The 19,515-nt window shown below is 35.0% G+C and overlaps 1 protein-coding gene across 1 annotated transcript in view; it reads left to right on the forward strand.

Annotated features, from left to right (window-relative positions):
• CFAP47 (cilia and flagella associated protein 47) overlaps positions 1–19,515 on the forward strand; it is a 262,195-nt gene that overhangs the window by 52,504 nt on the left and 190,176 nt on the right. The window contains 7 exon segments of the mRNA XM_058829276.1: positions 351–448; positions 2,495–2,623; positions 3,364–3,613; positions 4,394–4,600; positions 7,470–7,563; positions 8,094–8,234; positions 10,578–10,773. Coding sequence (XP_058685259.1) covers positions 351–448; positions 2,495–2,623; positions 3,364–3,613; positions 4,394–4,600; positions 7,470–7,563; positions 8,094–8,234; positions 10,578–10,773 — 1,115 coding nt within the window.

Below are 19,515 nucleotides of genomic sequence, written 5' to 3' on the forward strand. Positions count from 1 at the left end.
GGACATACTATTTAGCAAGTTAGCAGGCATCTTTAGGAGACTTATTCATGTCAGTTGTAATTTTAGTAGTTTTTTTCTATTTAGAAATACAGAGTTAATTTATTTCATGAAATCTCTGCTGACTCTTTCAAGCTGTTGATACAGACATGCTCATAGTAAACTAAGAAGTGGAAATACTAAAACTTGAGCGTTTTGAAAGATGCAGTCCCACCTGTGTGATTTGCTCAACCACTAGAGAAGATGGAAGGAGTTCTGATACCTTCACTCTGTCCTTTGTTCTTGTGCTGAAAAGTATCTTGATTACCACTGGTAAATAGAAAATGGTAACTTCTGTATTTTGTTTTCAACAGGTTCCCATTTCGGGTTGCTGGAACAGCAGACAATTGTCTTCTTACCTTATACCCGTACTTGGCATTGCACTGCTCTGATCAAAAAATTATCTGGAGAAGCAGTAAGCAGTAAACAGTACCTCTGAAATTATATTATGTCCATTAGTATTATCAGTGTTTTCAGGGTGACAACAGGAATCAATCATCAAAGTAGCATTTTCCCTCATTTATTGCAGGGGGATACTGCAATTAAACTTTTAAAACTATTTGATAGCTTCAGTTTTCTTGCTTGAAAATGAGGACAAGTTATATAAATTATTAGATAATATTTATTGAAAAATATTGAGCAAACCAAAATCTTACAGAATGTTTTGTGAAATGTTCTAAATATGAATAAGGAAAACAGTCCAAACATTAGAGAATAAGTTAATTTGAATTGTACTTATAGGCAGTGATCATATGTTTTGAAGAAAGCAAAAGAGAAACCACATGATGTAATTTTAAAATTTGGTCATTATTTGCATCATTATTTGCCTGTTGGGAATACTTTTCAGGGTTTTTTAACTCCTTTCCTTGAAGGGAGAAGGGCACAGCTATCTTTTAAGGCCTAATAAAAACCTGTGGTCAGAGAGCAGAAATATTTTTATCAGCATTATGTCTCCCTGCTTGCCTCCCTCTGTCTGCCTCTGTCTTTAAATCTCTGTCTGTGTCCCACTCCTGAACCCATCTCTGCTGCCTCAGTGATCTGTAATCTCTGTGTGTGGCTGTGCTTTTGGGAAGAGATTGGGATCATTGTATAATTCAGGTTGGAAGGGATCCCTGGGGGCCATCTAGTCCAGCCTGCTTAAAGCAGCTTCAATGTGGGGCAAAAGATTATGGTTTTTTATAGCTCTATATGTGATCTGATGTGTTTTGATGACATAGAGAAGTTTTTCAGATAAGTAAGTCCTTAGATCTGAGACAGATTTAGCCTCAAAGACTGAATTGTAAGACTGCATTAACCTAAAGCAAGTGTGCCACTCTGAGTATTTAAGAGAAAAGATAATTGATACTTGGGAAATTGAGAAAGGGATTAGCAAGAAGACAGGTAATGTTTTGGTCTTTCTCAAAGAATTGGAAAAAGATTGGTAAAGGTACCATATCATTCAGGGATCATAGCACAATTAAATGAAGAAGGAAGGGGAAAGAAGTATTATCTCCTATTAATGTGTAATTTTTTTGTTTATTTTCTATATTTTTTATGATCAATGGACCATTTTTGCAATCCATTGAAATTTAAGCCAAAAATGGAGTGATGGTTTTATAATAAATGATCTCCCATTAATAATGGGGTATTTGTCCTGCATTGATTACTTATTGGTTTGTTCACACATCAGTTTGTGTCAGTTTTGAAGCAAGTCATTATTGCTAAATTCTTTGAGTCTTTTTTATATGATTTTGTAAAGACTGTGTTGGTGTGGAATGGTGTTTAGTGTGAGCAAACCATATCTGTACAACTCAGTGTCTGTGAAAGGTATGCAGGAAGGCTTTGCCTTCACTCACACACCATGCTCTTATTTCCTACAAATTATAAAAATAACAGTGCCAGCAATCAAAAGTTTAAAGATAATCATAGAGACTTCTTCCTTCTCTTAGTGGTGTGTTTGCTTTTTTGGAAACTACACTTGGTGCCTCTTTTATTTTGGACTGTCAAAAGATGGGCCTCTAATGATATATTAGGCAAACATAAGAATGTCAGAACCAGTGATGGATTGATAAAGTTTACTTCTGAGTTTGGTTTGTAAAATACATGTTGAGTCTGAAGAAGCTTGATAATGATGTACTGAGACTCATTACACAGCTGTGAACAAGAAGTCCTTAAGAATATTTTGTTCATGTCACAGAATTCTTGAACTAGCTTTGTTCTGATAGGTGCTTTTCAGCAAATACAAAGATACATCCTATAAAATATAGAGTAAATGGGGAAAAGAAAAACAAACCATGAAATTTTTTCTGGACCCCAGTCTAATGACCAAGTGAGATTTTTATGAGTCAAATAGGAACTGCTACTTGATTAATTGAAGCATGAAGTAGAAAAATACAGAAATAGATATTAATTTATAATTTGTTAGAGCACAGACAGTAAAATGTGTTTTCTCAACTGCAACTTGAATCTTTTTTTACAGACAATGAAGACTTCAGCACTGGAGAAATTGTTTTACAGCCATGTTTTACACCACGATCATCATCACATAGTTATTCCACCAGTTCTTTGGGTGTAGCTAGTGACTCAATCTATGAAGATTCTTCATCAGGTATAGTGCAGCACATAAAATCAATGATCTTATAAAGAATGAGCCTCTTTCTCCACATTGTATTGTTTTACTTCTTAAATCCCAGTAAGATATTTTTTTTATTCACAAAGGTATCAATTAAATTTATGTTTACATAATTTAATGAAAATGCAACAGTGGTATTAAAATACACCTTCTAGGATGGAGTCACCTAAGTTATTTGTGCTATAAGGAAAATTATTGTTTGTTTCCTTAGTTACCTTTTTGTGCAATGATATTGTTGATGTTAACAACTAATAGTTGTTAAAATATATATGTTATGAACAGATCAGAATTTAGGAGGGAGAAAGCCTAACAGAGGGGAGAAAAGTTGAAGGGCTTATAGATGTAGTGAGAGTTATACCTGTACAATAATTCTAAAAGTGAACTTGCAGTGACTGACAGGCAAAGCTGTGTCTGTTGGAACTGTGTGTGAGACTGATCCTTTTTAGATTCTGGATGTAGTTTTGCAAGGCATTCCTGAACTTATTTTTTGCTGCTTGGGTAATGCTTTTTTCTGAAAATGAAATTAGATTTCAATATATCGTTTGTTCTGTTATTAAGACATGTATATGTAATTTAAATTGTTTTTTTCCTAAAATAAGTTGATTGTTTGTTGTCTGGCAGTTTTTTGTACTTTGTTTGTTGAATATTTTGGTACTAAACAAAAATGGGGAAATAAGAAATCTTTCTGGATGTTTTATTTTGTGTGTATCATTCAGAGAGTACTACTTGTGAAAGTGAGAGCAATGAGCAAGAGAGTGAGGAGAGCGAAGAAATAAGAGAAGAAGGTGAAAGTGACAGTCAGAGTGATGGGAGAGGAAATAAATGTGAATTATCATTTTTTCCTGATGAAGATAAGGAGGAGTACACCTTCTTTCAAAAGACTCTAAAAGCTGTGAAGAGTTGGTTCACACTGTTTGGCTGGTCTAAGGGACAAAATCCCATTTCAGTACCTCACTCACTGAGACGGTAATTCATGCCTGCTTCAAGCTAACTCCTGTCTGTCTCATAACAGGATAACAGATCTACTCAAGTGGTTTGGATATGATCTAAGGAATACAAACACACTCTAATGCAGTTTTCCATCAAAACTGTAGCTTCTATATGGTGCTTATGTGAAAATGTCATCCAGGTGTTAGTTTTTATTTTCTAAAATATATTTTCAACTGTGATACCATGTATCATAATGTAGTGTGTGTTAAATGTGCAGTTCAAACTATATGTCACCTTCTTAACTGAAATTGATTCTCTTCTGAGAGTCAAAACTGTTCTAGCCTTTGTCACTTCTTTGGTGGCATAAGTAAGTGCTGTAACAATATGTATTTTTCCCCCACATAATCTAAAGATCAAGAAACAGATGAGAAAGAATATTTTATAATTAAGAGTCTTACAAGAACCCTGGAAATTTATCAGTGGTGGTGGCCTCACTTATTTGATCTTTTCTGTCTTGGTACTAAATAGTGAAGAAGCCACTCTCCTGGGAAATAATCACATAGACATTTGTAACCATGATAAAAATCCAAGTTATATTTGGCAGAAAGCTTTTAATTATGAAGGAATAAATATTCCATGCAGTTCAAAATTCTTACTTTATTATGAATGTTCTGTAAAGATAGAAGTGCTGCACTTTTCAACCTTCCTTGCTGCTGTTTTTAATTCATGGTTTGTTAAATTAGCCTTGTGATACATGTAATTGTAGCTCATTTTGTGCATTTAGAAGAATAATATCAAAGCCTTTTTCTCTCCTAGTGATGTGTGTATAGTCCAGCTAACTGTTGCACAAGAAAAGAATTTTAAACGAAAGGTTGACAAATATAAGGGATTTTATGAGATGATATTGCATCTGAATGGACAACCAATACCAGGCATTGCAGCGAGCCAGTCATTGCCCCCTGATCCAGTAGAAAGAATGTTCCAACTCCACTGGCAGCATTCTGAATTGCTTTCCTTCCTTAAGTAAGTACAAGCATCATGTGATGTCCATGAGTGCGTATTTTCTTTCCAATTTTATAATTAGCATATTTCAAGCCTAGTTCTGTCTGGAAAAACAGAGGGTTTAGGGTTTCCTTTATTCTTTTTGTGAGAAAAGATGTATGTATTATAACCTTTATTTTTTCCAAGGTTATCTGCAGTTTACACTAATAAAAGTGTGCTTTGGCAGGGTTATATCCAGCACAGGAATTCCATAGGAGCTCTGCTTCTTTCACTGCAAAAGATGACTCCTAAACTTTCTTCTTAGACAGACTCAGTAGACAATCAGATAAAGTTTTTCTTTCATGATCTCACCATTCCACTGGTGCTCTTGGTGGAGCCTGATGACTCTTATGTGCAGTCTTCCCACTGAGATTTTCCAGGAATCTAGGAATCTTGAAACTAGCATAAATGATGTTTGTTGAATACTTTAAAATGATGAGTTTTGGGGTAAGTGGATCCTAACCCTTTTTGCTAAAAATAACAGCACTTGGAAAGAACTACGTAAGTGTTTCTAATGTGTTTCTTGGGATTTTTTTAAGGCTCTTTAACAGCTAAATTTTTATAAAAGTCATCAGTTTTACTAAGCTCTGGCTGTTAAGTCATGCATGTATTGAGAGCAGAATTGAAGCAGCAGCCAGTTGGTCAAGGCTAAGTCCAGTGCTTCTGTATACAGATGTTTTGATGACTGATGGATGTTGAGGTCAAATGATCAGACGTGGAGTAGTAACCCATACCAATCCTGGAAAAACACCACAGGTTTTCATAGAAAAGCATTTCTAGCTGGACTCCTTTGCTTATATGTATTTTGATGATCTTGGAGGTCTTATCCAATCTGAACTCTTCTATAATTAATTTGATGCTCATTCTGTGCTTGACATTACCACATCCTGTTTGTTTTCTGCCTCTCCTAGTTTGTGTGAATTCTATAAGATTTCTTTGTGGCCTCTCATTTATGGATCTACTTTTCCTACTTATACATTTTAGGATCATCTAGAATATTTGTATTTCCTCACAGGTGTTTATAGATCAGAGTACAATAATGTCTGATATCTGCACTGCTGGCATGACAGTGTAATGATGGGAAGACATCTGTATCCAGCTGAGATATGAGTAATCTATCTGTGATCTGCTATCTCTGCATGTTCACTGTGATTTGTGCTATAGCAGATAGTTCTTAGCTTTCTTACACCAGCCACTACTTTCTGGTCAGGATGGTTCAAATAAAGCATAATTTGTATCTCAAATAGTCGACTTGTCAAAGCAGGTGAATGGTGCTTAGTGTTTCAAGCAACATTCCAAGTATCAGTTTTATTGTCCTCCAGTCAAAAGGTTTCCTTGGCATTACCACAGCAGTAAAGGAAACACTACTGTATCTTACAGTACAACCAGCTTGTTGCAAGCCCTATATTTTGGGGAAAAATGTCTTAACATTGAAAATACTGATCTTGGACAACTGGCTTCATGTTTAATATTAACCTGAATGAAGGGGAGTTTTGTTAAGACAGTGTTCCGTGGTAGTAAAATGCAGCCAATTACAAGAACATTCAGTTATACAGAACTTTGCTATGATGACATGTAACCTTGTTACAAACTTTTCTTGGAGTGAAAATTACAGATTACACTTATTCCCATGTATTTGCCAAGTAAAAACATCAAAAGAAATATAGGATACCTGAAAAGATTAATACTGTATAGCTTTCTTTTTTTATTTGGGAGAAGCTGAAGTTTAAAAGGAATTTAGTAGAACAGAGTTTATGGGTTAGTGGAAAATGTGATTTCAGACATAGTGAGTTTTAGAACCATTCTTCTAACTTAGTGCTGTTTTTGTCCCTGGTTAAAATATTTTTGTTTTAAAAAATATTGTAGATAATTGTATAAAACATGAAATTTCAATAATTTGAAAAGATAAAGAATAATTTTCCAAGTGAAATATGGAAACTGAAATTTTACTCTTATTAGAAAAATATAATTCTGGGAGAAGAGTAATAACTTGTCATGATCCTAATTGCAAACTATGATATTTGACTTCTGATATACAAATCAATTTTTAACTGAAAAGTATGATCATTTAATTTGAATAAAAGGCTGGTTACGTAAGAAGAAATGCTAGTTTAATTTTTATTCCCGTTAACCATTTTAAAAACTCAAGAGAAAAATTTAAATCTAGATATGCTGTGATAATCTTCCTGACTTAAAAGTCAGGAAGATTTCTGTTTTCCTGAGAAAAATAAGCTTCAAAATGCTACATTGTTTTCCTTTCTTTTAAGCACATTTGTTTAAACTATGTCATTTGAGATAAAGAATAGCCTTTCTTCACTTGGAAAATAACTTTTTTGGTATTAAGTTAAATGAAGTTGCCTTTTGTTAGAGCAATTACTTTTCTTGTTGCATTTATAAGTAACTTGAGAAGAGATATCCATTGAGAGTTTTGAAATACCTTTGCTTACACCCATTTGACTTCCAGTATCATTTGTAAATATGAAACTGCAGATAGAAGCATCAAGTTTTAGTTCTGCTGATGTTATCAACACTGGTCATTTGGTTTTCACATGGAAATGGCTATTATTTGTTTTCATGTTTTGTGTTATAATAAATCCTTCATGGAGGAGCAATGCTCTAAAGAAGCCAATTTGAGAGTTGTATGTTCTTTTAGTGTGTAGTTGTAGCCATAGGAATTGAATGTGAGTTACTATCCATGAAGCTCATCTAAGCAATTAATGGAGGTGGATCACTAGTCCAGAGGCTGTTCAGGTAGAGGAGATTGCACAGAAGTTGAACAACTTGAAAAAAATTTGATTTCTCTTAAAAATAATTACCATTTCTATTTACTTTTCCTGCTTTGTGATTTCAGAAGCCAAGGAGCATATCTTTCTCATGTTATGCCAGAATTTCTGCTTTCACCTGAAGATTATGAGATATGGACGGAAGTGAATACTGGACTGAGGGTAGGTAGGTTTGGTGTTTATTCTCTTTTAAACAAAGCCCACGTGCTTAGTTTCAGTCTTTTGAATACTAGTGGAAGTTCTTGGTGAACCGTGAGTGTACTTACTGTGGTGACTGTTTTGGATTGCATAAATCTAAGCACATGTGTGAGACTAAGTAGGAATTTAAGCTGACTCCCACATTTACATTGGTCTCCCTGGTTTTTTTCAATTCCTTCTGATACTGTTGATACCTGATATTAATGTCCAACAGGTGTGTTTTAAAGTAGAGATCAGATTATCGTACAGATTTTACAGTTTTTAAGTATTTTGTGTGTTTTCCCTGTTTCCTGGTTGCTGCTTTCAACTTCTGTAAATTCTTTATTATGATTCTTATTCCTGAACTGCAAATGGTTTTAATGTTGGTCACTATTGCACTATAGTAGATGTTATCACTCATTTATGCCATTGATTCATTATTGTCCTCTTGTGAATTTCCTATCCAAACTGATGAAATGAATATTGAAAAAAAATTCCCATCCTTTTACCTGTAGTGTTTTACACCTGAAGTGAAGAGAGGAAGCATGAGAAGCTCAGGCAAATTAAGTGGCAGACCTATTTTCGTTCTGGAGGACAGAACGTTTGAGACAATGAGCAAACGAGCTTGGACAGATGTGCTGCTACAGATATACAAGGTAAATCACAGATATATTTACTACCAGATTCTAAGGAACTGATGGCCAAAAGCTTTATTTTGAAAAAGACCTATGGTATATTGGAGGTTTATTTTTTTCCAAACACATTTTTAAAACAAAATACTTGTAGTATTTTATTTCTCTCTAGGAGAGAAGGAAAAAGAGTGAGAATATTTTAATTTTCTTTAAAGCTTTATAATTGTGTTACTATATTCCAATTAGGAAATGTTATATTAGAACAGTATGCATTTTGTAGAGTTAAATGTTATATAAATATTAGTGCAAGTAAAGAAATCTCTGTCATGCTTTTGTGTAACTCTGCTTAGAAACCTTTTTACTGGACATAATTGTCTATATGTATAACTGTGGCATTTATTACCTTACATTTCAGTAGAATTTTTAAACAGCTGAGCATTTTTTCATGATACCTATTTCTTTTAAAATATGATCAACTTGGTTGGTATAGACTTCTCAAATTTTCTTACATTTTATTTTTATTGATGGCAGAGAAAAAAACTTGAGTGTCATGTTTTCCAAAGTAAAACTTGTGTGCTCATCAATGATCAGTAACATTTCTGTGCCTAAAGGAAAAAAATTATTTCTGTTCCAAGGCATAGAAAATAGATTAAAAATATAGCTAATATTAGTGCTTCCCAGTACAAGGCAGAGATGGATGTACTGGAGTGTGACTTCAATGAAGGATCCCACAAATTATTTAAGAGACTGGAGCATCTGTCATTTAGGGAGAGACTGAAAGAGCTGAGAGTGTTCAGCCAGGAGAAGAGAAAGCTAGGGCAGGGAGTTGTACCTAAGAAATGTGTTTCAATACCTGAGGGGAGGTTGCTTGTAAAGAGGACAGTGCCAGACTCCTCAGTAATGCCTCATGACATGGTAAGAGGCACCAGGCACAAACTGAGGTGCAGGAAACACCTTTAAACTTAAGAAACCTTTTTTCCTGTTGGAGTGGTCACACACTAGAATGTGACCACTAGAATGGATGTCCTGAGGGGTTAGTGGAGTTCACTGTCCTTGGAAACATCCAAAGCCCAGAGGAATGCAATCCTGGAAAAGCACTCTGATTGTTCTTGGAGCACGAGATTGGCCAGGCAATCTTCAGAGCCACCTTCCAGCTATTCTCTGATTATGTGATTATTGATTGGGAAAGCACAATAAAAAATAGAGATGGAACAGTATGTATACATAGGCTGAGACAGATGACTTAAGAACACATAGGAACAGGGGTGTGGAAAAATGCAATCATAGTTACCAGAAAGCAAATCACTTTCCTGTTCTTTCAATCTGCTGTAGTATTCACAGGTACATGACAGACTAGCACAGAGCAGAACCCCACCAAAATTAATGGTATTCATATATGTTTTGTTGTTTGGGTTTTGATTTTTTTTTTCTGAAGAGATGAAACCCTTAAAAATGGGTAGCTTGAAATGCCTTGATTCAGTCAGGTTTTATTTCAGTCAGGCTGAAGAAATCTCCAGTATCAGTCCAGGCTGGGGAATGAACAGATAATGAGCAGCTCCACTGAGAAGGATTTGGAGGTGCTGGTGGATGAGAGGCTGGACATGAGCCACCCCTGTGCACTTGCAGCCCAGAAAATCAATTTTGCCCTGAATTTTATTTTAGGCCTTTAATGTGAATCTTTTCAGGAGAAACAATCAGTGTAATTTGGACCTAAATAAGCGACTGGATCAGGAAAGGTACAATTTGAATGTCTATAGATTGTGCTGGACATCAGTGTAAGCAGCTCAGCAATTAGTGCTTTGGATAGAATATGCACAGTAATTCTTGGAATACAGATGGCCTAGTGGTTTCACAGGGTTCATCCAAACTTGGAGAAAAGTTGAAAACAAAAAATATTTGGAATCATGGAAGGGACCATGGAAGGAGCACTGAGTCCAACTCCCAGCTCTTCACAGGACTACCTAAACTAAACCATGTGACTTAAAGCAGATGCTCCCTGACCTCTGAATGAGTTGGTGCCATGACCACTTCCAACCTGTTCTGGTGACTGACCACCCACTGAGTGCAGAACCTTTTCCTCTTCTCTGCCCTCCTTGAGGAATTTGTAGACTGTGGTTAGGTCACTCTTCAGCCATCTCCAAGCAGAACAAACCAAGTGATTTCAGTGGCGTCTCATTTGTCTTGCCCTTGAGACCTTTCACCATCCTGTGCTGTGGTTATGTGGGTGCTAATGTTCAATCTCCTAAACCTTTCCTAAATTAGAAAACCTCTTGACTTTGAAGTGTTTGTTGTTTTTTGGTTTTTTTTATCCGTCAGCTCAAAGTTCTTTTTACAGTTCACGCTTTAAAACATTTTTTATCATTTCAGGTGTTTGTTCTTCCACGCGTTTCTTCCTGTATTGTTTCTGACCCATCAAGCTTGGAAAACTTGCAGAACATACCAGGAATAAAATCAGAACCTTTATCCAGTAATATATATTCTCGATATGAAAGAACCGTCCTCATCTGGTTGAATAAACATTATGAGAAAAATCGAAAAATTGTGTGGAAAGATAGTCAAAGAGGTGAGAAGATTCTCTCACTGTGTTCTTCCTTCTAATACTCCATTTGTAGACTTTTGCAATTGTTACTCATAGAGATATTGTGACAAGTTGCCACCGAAAGTGTTTATTTGGTATAAGTTATTGCCTACCCATATGTGTTTAATTTCCTTGTGTTTGTGTTCCAAGATCAGCATCTTTTCATTAGCACTGTTCTGTGTTCTGTGTGTTCTTACAGTTTTGAACTAGGCATAAAGGGTGATGTGAACCTTCTCACTTCTTTTCATTGATGTTGTCAGGAAGTGCTAACAGTAATTACTTTATCTTAATATTCCTGTTTATAGTCAGACACAGTTGTTACTATGTGTGCTTATAGTGCTATGTTTGAGAGGTAGCTTTTCAGAAGTTTTAGAAGATTTCTGTATGTCCTTTATTCCATGATATTAGGGAAGGCAGTAGAGACCAAGGTTTCAGATTACAAATCTTGTACTGCTTGCAAGGGCAGGTTGACTCTCATGATTGCTTGAGTAAGGCTAGGTAAAATTACCCTTTCCATTTAAGACTGATCTAGGCAGTTCTGGTATTCAAATCTGATCAACTGTTCAACCACTAGTAATTATTACTTCTATTTTCATTAATGATTTTTAGTTTTTGCGTCTTGACGCTAACTTACCTTTTTCAGTAGTAATTTTGGGTGTGTTGTGAACACCAAGAAAGGCCAATCTGGTGATAAGCAGGGCTGACTTCCAGAATGGCTCATAAGCCATATAGGGAAAGATAAATTCTGGTGTTATTTTTTGCCTCAAGCAATTTCTGACTTCTTTCAGTTAGGGATAATCTATTTGGATGTCACCTTCCATAAGTCTCATTTGGGCAAAATCTCTGTCTTGCATATGCTTTGACTATCCATTTGCTTTTCTCATTTTACTGTGAAGAAGAAAATTGTAATGGCTATTCTCAAATACGTTGAATACTTCTACTGGTGAGATTGAAATGTTAGTCTCTACCTCCTGCATCCAACAGAAACTAGCTCTTTTTGTATAGTCTGGGTCTGGTCTTATGATTAACTCAGGGAGCTCCCTAGCTAAATAGCATGCCCTGCAGTAGGTGGGTGCATTTGCAATATATTATTTTTTATTATCTGTGCCTGCATAAGTGGAGCTTTCCTACAGCTGCAGGCTCTGCTCTGCTGGGCTTTTCTGAGCCCTCTGTGTGTAGTGGCAACTTGGAGAGAGAATGACTCTGTCTGGCCAGGGTTGTGGCTCACTGTAAATGCTGCATGGATAAATTCCTCATCCCCTCTGTCTGTTCTCTGGATTGCAGGCTCCAGTAATACCTGGGTGTAGAGGCATGGCCTTGTTCTGGTCTGTGGGAGCTCAGTGGGGAGAATCTGAGTGCCAAAATATTTTTCATTTAAAATTAAACTTTTAATTGAGTTGTAGTCTCTAAAGATGTGAGGAGTGAATCTGAATCCTAAAGTGCAGATCGAGTGAACATTACCAGACAAAAAAGCTGAGGATGTCCAAGTGGAATATGTACTAAGGATGCATTAAAGGACCCAATTATTGAAAGTGATATTTTAGTTGCCTAAGAGTATGTAATGAGTAGTAATATAAAAATGAGGGGTCTGTTTTTAATAAGTCATGATACAGTTATCAGCATTGTAAAGTAGGGATTTTTTGCAATTATTTAGCTCAAAAGGCTCCCCAAAATTGGCACCCAAAAAGAACAATTTAATTACAATATTGGTATTCTCAGAAAACAATAATAAATTCTGCTAAATCATGCTGTCAGTACAGATAACTCACTAGGTTGATATATTAATTAGTGCAGATCTGATTGTAGCTTTGACTTTGGGTCACTGGTGAAGATGAATTCTGTGGTTACTACCAGGGGACATTTATGTGCATTATAGTTCTCTCCCACAATTTCACTGAATTACACTTCTCTGCTTTCAGAGAAGTGCAAGATTGGAATGAAAAGGCAGAGTTTATATACTTCCTGCATATGGGAAGTTACAAATACTGCCTTGCTATATCAACTTTATAGGTTTTTTGATTCATGAGTTCTGTATTCTCTTCTCTGTAGGGGACACAGAAAGAACTTGATGTGTGCATATAAGCATGCCCTTTTCTTTTGCTTATATTTCCATTTCTCTCGTCAAACTTGTCAAAAAGCATAAATGAGCTTTGGCAAAGATCTAACAATCCAAAAAAAGAGAGAAAATTCTGAAAAATTGTGAAATTCGTAGTCTTATGCCTTTGCATTATGAAGGTGTTTAGTTGTACAAACTTACAGTGTTTTGTTTCAGAGATGACCTGCCTCAATGTCTCTTTGAATCCTCTGTTTCAGCCGTCACTTTCCTCTAGCTTGTTTTGCATCTGCCGCCTCAGAATGAATTGGTGTCTGCTACTGTGCTGTTCTCTCTGCCAGATGTGGCAAAGAATCTGAAGGCAGAGAACACAGAAAAGGCTTGAGGGACCCAATGCTTTCTTTTTTACCTTGGTTTTTACTGTTTAAGATTGAGCACTGAACAGTCCCAGGCCCTTGAGATGAATGGGAAAGTCTGAAACAAGGAATATTTAGCCTTGATGGAGGAGGATCAGATTAGGGAGCCACTGGATAAACACAAGCTCAGGAGATCCAGTGGGGTTCACCAAGTGCTCAGAGGCCAGTGTCACAAGGTCACATTCAATACCCTTGGAAAGGTCAGGACAGTCCGAGGGGGGAAGTTAGGAAGAGATTCATTCCTGTCTGGAAAGAGAATCCAGGAAGCTTCAAAGCCAGTCCCCCTCGTCTTGTCTCTTGGAATGCTGATGGAGTAAATAATCTTTGCAAACATTACCAAGCATAAAAACAGGAAAATTTTAGTGAGTAGTTGCCATCAATTTCCAAAGGGACAGTCATGCTGAATCAGCCTGATTGCCTTCCATGACAAGAAAGCTCAGTGGACTGGGGGAGAGCATGGATGTTGTTTTTCTCAGCTTGGGCAAGGCTATCAACAGCCTCCTGTAACAGCCTCAAAATCAAACTGGTGAAGGACAGGCCATTTAAGAGCCCAGTGAGGTGGACTGAAATGAGGCTGAGCTGCCAGGCTGTAAGGGCTGTGGTCAGTGGCACAAAGTCTGCCTGGAGTCTGGTGACCAGTAATATCCCCCAGGGGTCATTGGCCTGAATTTGTTTCTAAAGTTCATGCACTGGAGAAGAGCTTATATACCTTGGCAGATTTAATATTTTGATATACTGTTGGTCCTTTAAGTTTTATGATGTTAAGGCTAATCTGTAAAATTATACTCAGGTATTTTGACATTTTAAATTATGTTAGCTTTAAACTAAGTGTTTAAGCGGGCTTTTCCAGAGGAAATTAAGTGTCATAAGGAAAAATGTCAGAGTATATTACGTGTTCATGCAGCTCAGCTGAAAGTCCCAAATATCCTCAATTTTTGAATTTTGGTTGTAATTATTAGCTGATTTTAAAAGAAGGATTAGGGTGTTGTGTTTTGTTTTTTTTGTTGTTGTTGATTTTATTTTATTTTATTTTATTTTATTTTATTTTATTTTATTTTATTTTATTTTATTTTATTTTATTTTATTTTATTTTATTTTATTTTATTTTATTTTATTTTATTTTATTTTATTTTATTTTATTTTATTTTATTTTTTCAATTCTTACTACAGTGCAGATCAGACAACAATTACCACTTTTTGCTTAACATTTAGGTTCCTGCATATTACCATCCAAACACTCTGCTTTGAATATTTAGCCCTGACTAGCAAAATGTATTGACCTGCTGTTTTCAGCCCAAAATAGTCTGTTGGGTGATCAATTTCCACTAAATAAATAAAGATCTATCTTGGCCACATTTCTCAGTCTGTCCTTTGATACCTAAGCTCCTTAAAATGAAATGTGACAGTGAGAAAAGCCTAAGCTACTGCAGTGCAGAGCAGTTTCAAATATTCATCTTTATTACACTCTTCTAAAGTTGGAGATAACTATGCCATTCATCAGAAGTCTTCTCTTGCAAGAATTAAGATTTTAATAGCTTAGAGAGAACATTAGTAAGGAGTTTAGTGTCTCCATATCTTCTCTCCTCACTGCTACTGAAAAATAAATACATTTTAAAAGCATCTTGACATGTGTTTTGGAAGGACAGCTTTGTACTATGTCTTGTTGACCACAAACTGGAAAGCAATGTTGAAACTTGAATCCAAATGCCATAAAACTTGAAATGCAGCTATGCCTGTTATGCTGAGACTATAATTATACATGAAATACAAGATTCAGTGCCCACTTAAGGCATTATATGGACAATAATAATGATAACACAGGAAGCATTAATTATTTGAGCGTAATAAATTTTCAGTTTACTTTCTAGTGTTCCTTATCTTCATGTTTCTTTTCAACATTTCTCTCTGAAAGACTAATTGCTAATAGCATGAAAAAGTAAAAGTCAGGAAAAACCATTAAGGAGTTGCTGGAGTATTGAAATATCGGAATTCACATCCTACTGTTAGTCCCTAAACAGTAAAAAATCTTTCAGATTGGTGAATTAAATAGTCTCCTGAGAAGCTGTATATCTCTTTCTTATTAATTATGACTCTTACCATGGTAAAAAAGATAAATTATGTTTTTGGAAATAGGAAATTTTCTTCAGCGTTTTCCAGGAACATTTTGAAAAGAATAGGTAATTCTATATTTAATATGAAATTGTTAGAGAAGATGACAGCCAGTAAATATCAGCAGTACCTGAACAGTCAGTCTATGTCTGAAATTCAGGAGCTGTCCTCAAAGCAGCTCAAACATCTTCACTTTACTGAGGAAATCTGCTTAAGAGGGAAGAGAAATTCTAATCCATCACCAGTGTAGGTATGTCTGGCAATCTTAGGCATAGTGGCATTCACAAGACTCTTACTTACAGTTAGGAAAGTTTTGGATTTTATGCATTTTATTCACTTCCCTGTTAATGAGCTTGGGTTTTCTTGGTTTTAATTTTTTATATTTTCTAATTTTGTTATTAATTCGGCATGACATCTGATTTAAAATGTTAGGGGAGGAGATATTTTAGTATGATTACATATCTTCACAAAATTGTATGAGAGTTAAATAGAATTCTTGTTTTAAAACTGATTCTGTAGAACTTTTATTTAAGGTTATTTCTGACATAGCAATTCAGAAAAATGTAATTTTTATTTCCTATATTTTCATGAATTTTTCTTCCTCTGTCCTCTCTCCTTTCTTTCCCCAGTTTTTAGGAAGGTTATTTAGGGAGTTCACTGATTTTTACATCTCAATTTAATAGCTCTCAGAGAAAATTGAGAAACTAAAGAATACTTCCACCCTTTGAAGGGTGGAAGTGAAGAATCTTGTTTAATTTAATGTAAAGGTTTTTCAGTTAGTATCACTGCAAAACAGTCTTTGCCAAATGTTTAAATCTTGATTTTCACACACTGTATAAAAAGCTGAAATAAAGAAGAGGAAAAATCTACCTAATGAGCTGCTATCATGATTATAAAAAGTGTGACTTGAAACAAAGAGGAAAAAAGCCATTGTTCTTGAGTGATAAATCCTGGAAAATATTTCCTGAAATATAAATTAGCAAAGTTTTAAACCATTTTTCTGTGTCATATTTCATGATCTGCACAGCAGAACATAAGAATGAAACATAAGTTGTAAATATGGAACCCAATAAATATGCTTTTCAGTCCTGTTTGCCTTTCTTTGTTGATTTGAACACTCCATATTTGTTTCCTATAGCTGGAAAACCCATGAGATTGTATCAGAATTTTATTTAATGAAAAAAAGAAAAATAATTATTTTCTGAGTTTAAAGTCCATATGTCATTGAGAAATAAGCAGAAATTCGTGTTTCATTTAACTTTTTGGATTTTTGAGTAGTATAAAAAATTGTTTTGTGCAATTTATACTGTCTGGCATTATTCAGCTTCAGGGAAATAAAAGTATGACGAAGGGTAATCCTTGGAGTTCTATATTGAAAACATTCAAACGGTTCATATTTGAAAATCTGTCAAAAAGATCTTAAAAAATAAAATTAAGCCTAAACTCTTTGGCCTATGTATATTTTTGTATATGTTTGTGCATACATATACATACCTATTTATGTTTGTAGACATGCATGCTTATATGGTGGCCCTCAAAAACACTTTTCTAAAGTGAAATAATCACACAAATGCTTAGAAAGAAATTTTGTTTCCTTACTTGCAATACATTATGAGATGTCTAAACAGCAATTCTGCTTTCAGCCAGACAAGGAACTTGGCAGTGTTTGTATATTATTGGAATAAATAAAAATTCTGATTATTTGTGTAATTAATGTTACTTCCTCAATGCATGCAAAATATATTTATTGAGTGTGGTATAGCTGAGGATTTAGTAATACAACTTCAGATATCTTTTGAGGGAAAAACATATTTCAAACTGTGAAGTGTGAGAACTACTCTGTTAATTCATTTTAAATATCAGACAATAAATTTCATTGAGAGAAGTATTTTACTTTTTTTTAACTAAATAACAGAATACAGGCATTATAATAATCATTGTGAAGCCAGTCTAGAAGCCAGCAATTATGTAATGAATTGCTGTGATTTGTGGCATTTTACATTTAAATGATATCCTAAGTGAAATGCCATGGTGTGAGGTCCCACCCTTAAGGCAAAAGGATCACCCAAGATTCATAAATACTAACAACTGAAAGGGATGATGAAAGTCAGGGTCTGCAAAAACTCACAAAATTTTAGTACCAAATCACACACTTATCATGGGAGTTACATTAGTCCCCGATGTACTGTGTAAGGATGTGGCAGTGGGTTTTGGATAAAGAGGTGAGATGAAAAAGAAAATAAAAGAATGAATGAGAGAAAGCAAGAGGTCACCAGCCCTGGTTCCAGCATGGTCCAGCTGATGGGATGTTCAGGGTCCTGGGGAGGCCACCTGGGCTTGGTGGGGCTTCCTCACCCTGCTGGTGGAAGTTTTCTGTTGAAGGCCAATGAAATGGAGACAATGTAAGGTAATGCTGCTCTTACGTGATACATAAAACCCTCAGAAATTTGTCAGTTTAAGATATTGTTCAGGAGAAAACTCAGTGAAAATAAAACAAAACTGCATAAAGAGTGAAAGACTATAGGAACATTTTTAGGTGCAGAAAGATGAATGTGCATGCCTCAGGGTAAAAGTGTTCTGCAGCATATGGGAATAAATGGGACATATCCCCTGCATCTCTTGAACTTTTCTGCTTAGAATTATGAATTGACAGCGGTATTAAGTTGATCTGTCAGTGATATTTCAAGCATTCTTAGGTGAATAATTATCAGTTTTGATGAACAAGAGTTGTATCCTCCATCCTGCCTGAAGTAGGAACTGTAATTTTTCTTTCGTCTCTAACAAAATTAGACTTGCTTGCAATGTTAGGATAAATGTAGCTACACATGCTCTATGTTCTGAAGACAGATATGTTATCAATCTCTTAATCTTAAATTTTAAGTAATAAATGATAGCCTTTTCAAAAATTATTCAAAGGCATATTTTATCTCATGTTTCTTATGCTCTGGATTATGTACTTCAATACTATAATTTCAAAGCTTGTTCTGGTTCTAATGTTATCATGTACAGGAAAGGTTATTACTACATATTTCTTCTGTAAACGATTGTATTATTCAATGCCAGATTTAAGCTACTGAAACAGTACTATAGGTATTATTAGAGCTGTAGATTAGTTCCACCTCCAGAGATTTTCAGATTCCAGAGTAAGAATTTTCTCTATAATAATATAAACCATTATTATTGCACTAGTTTACATTGAAAGGACATGCTGTGATATATTAAAAGTTGATGTAGCTCGGTATTCTACCTTCAACAGAAGTTGCTTAGAGATGAGTACCACTGTAAATGTACAGAAATACTGTAAGGCTTCCTGCTTTGAAATTCAGGACTCCTTTGGGTGGAGGTGGCACTCCTGTAATGCTGTACTAGATTTCCATTATGCAAATTTAATTGTATTTTCAACCTATGCAGACTTCACAATATTCTGAAGCAGTAAATAAATTTAAAATCTGTTCTATGTAAAATACTGCATTTTGAGTTTGCTGCTTAAGACTGTAACTTGTTTCTTCCTTTGCTAACAAACTTGTGTATTCCACTATTTAACATTTAACTATTTAAGCTATTTAACAGCATCTAGTTCGTACTCTTGGTGTCATGCCTACTTACAAAGACTGCTGTTGTAGCACCATTCCATTGCTACTCTTAGTAACATAGTCTAATTTATCAATTTCTTATAAAGCCCTGTTTCATACCTTTAATCACAGAAGGCTGTCAGTTTCAAGATTTTTGTGAGAATGTATTTGGTTTATTTGAAAATTCTCATATAATAGTAGCCTAGCTCTGTATATTTTTTCCTCTTTTTTTCAGTAACTTGGAATTTGAAAAAATTGCTTGTGGTTATGTAAGGGAAGATTTATCATTGGTATCTCTTGTGCCTCCTTAGATATAAAGATTTTTCAAGTGATGGCAAGAATTTAAATTTTTTTTTATTATTTTTGAAAACAGCAAAAAATGTTTCACAAGAAATACAGTACTTTATTTAAAGATTTATTGATGTTCTTACTGTTTTATATAATACAGCTCTTAAATTTAGTAGATTAAACTAAATCTGATCCTTTAAATTTTTAAATCCTTGGTATAAGACCAGTTTTTACTCTGTGCATTGTGGCAGTGGTGGCACTGGTCTTCTTATCCAGATAATTCCAGTAC

The sequence above is a fragment of the Poecile atricapillus genome, chromosome 1 (genome assembly GCF_030490865.1).
Source record: "Poecile atricapillus isolate bPoeAtr1 chromosome 1, bPoeAtr1.hap1, whole genome shotgun sequence".
Lineage (NCBI taxonomy): Eukaryota > Metazoa > Chordata > Aves > Passeriformes > Paridae > Poecile > Poecile atricapillus.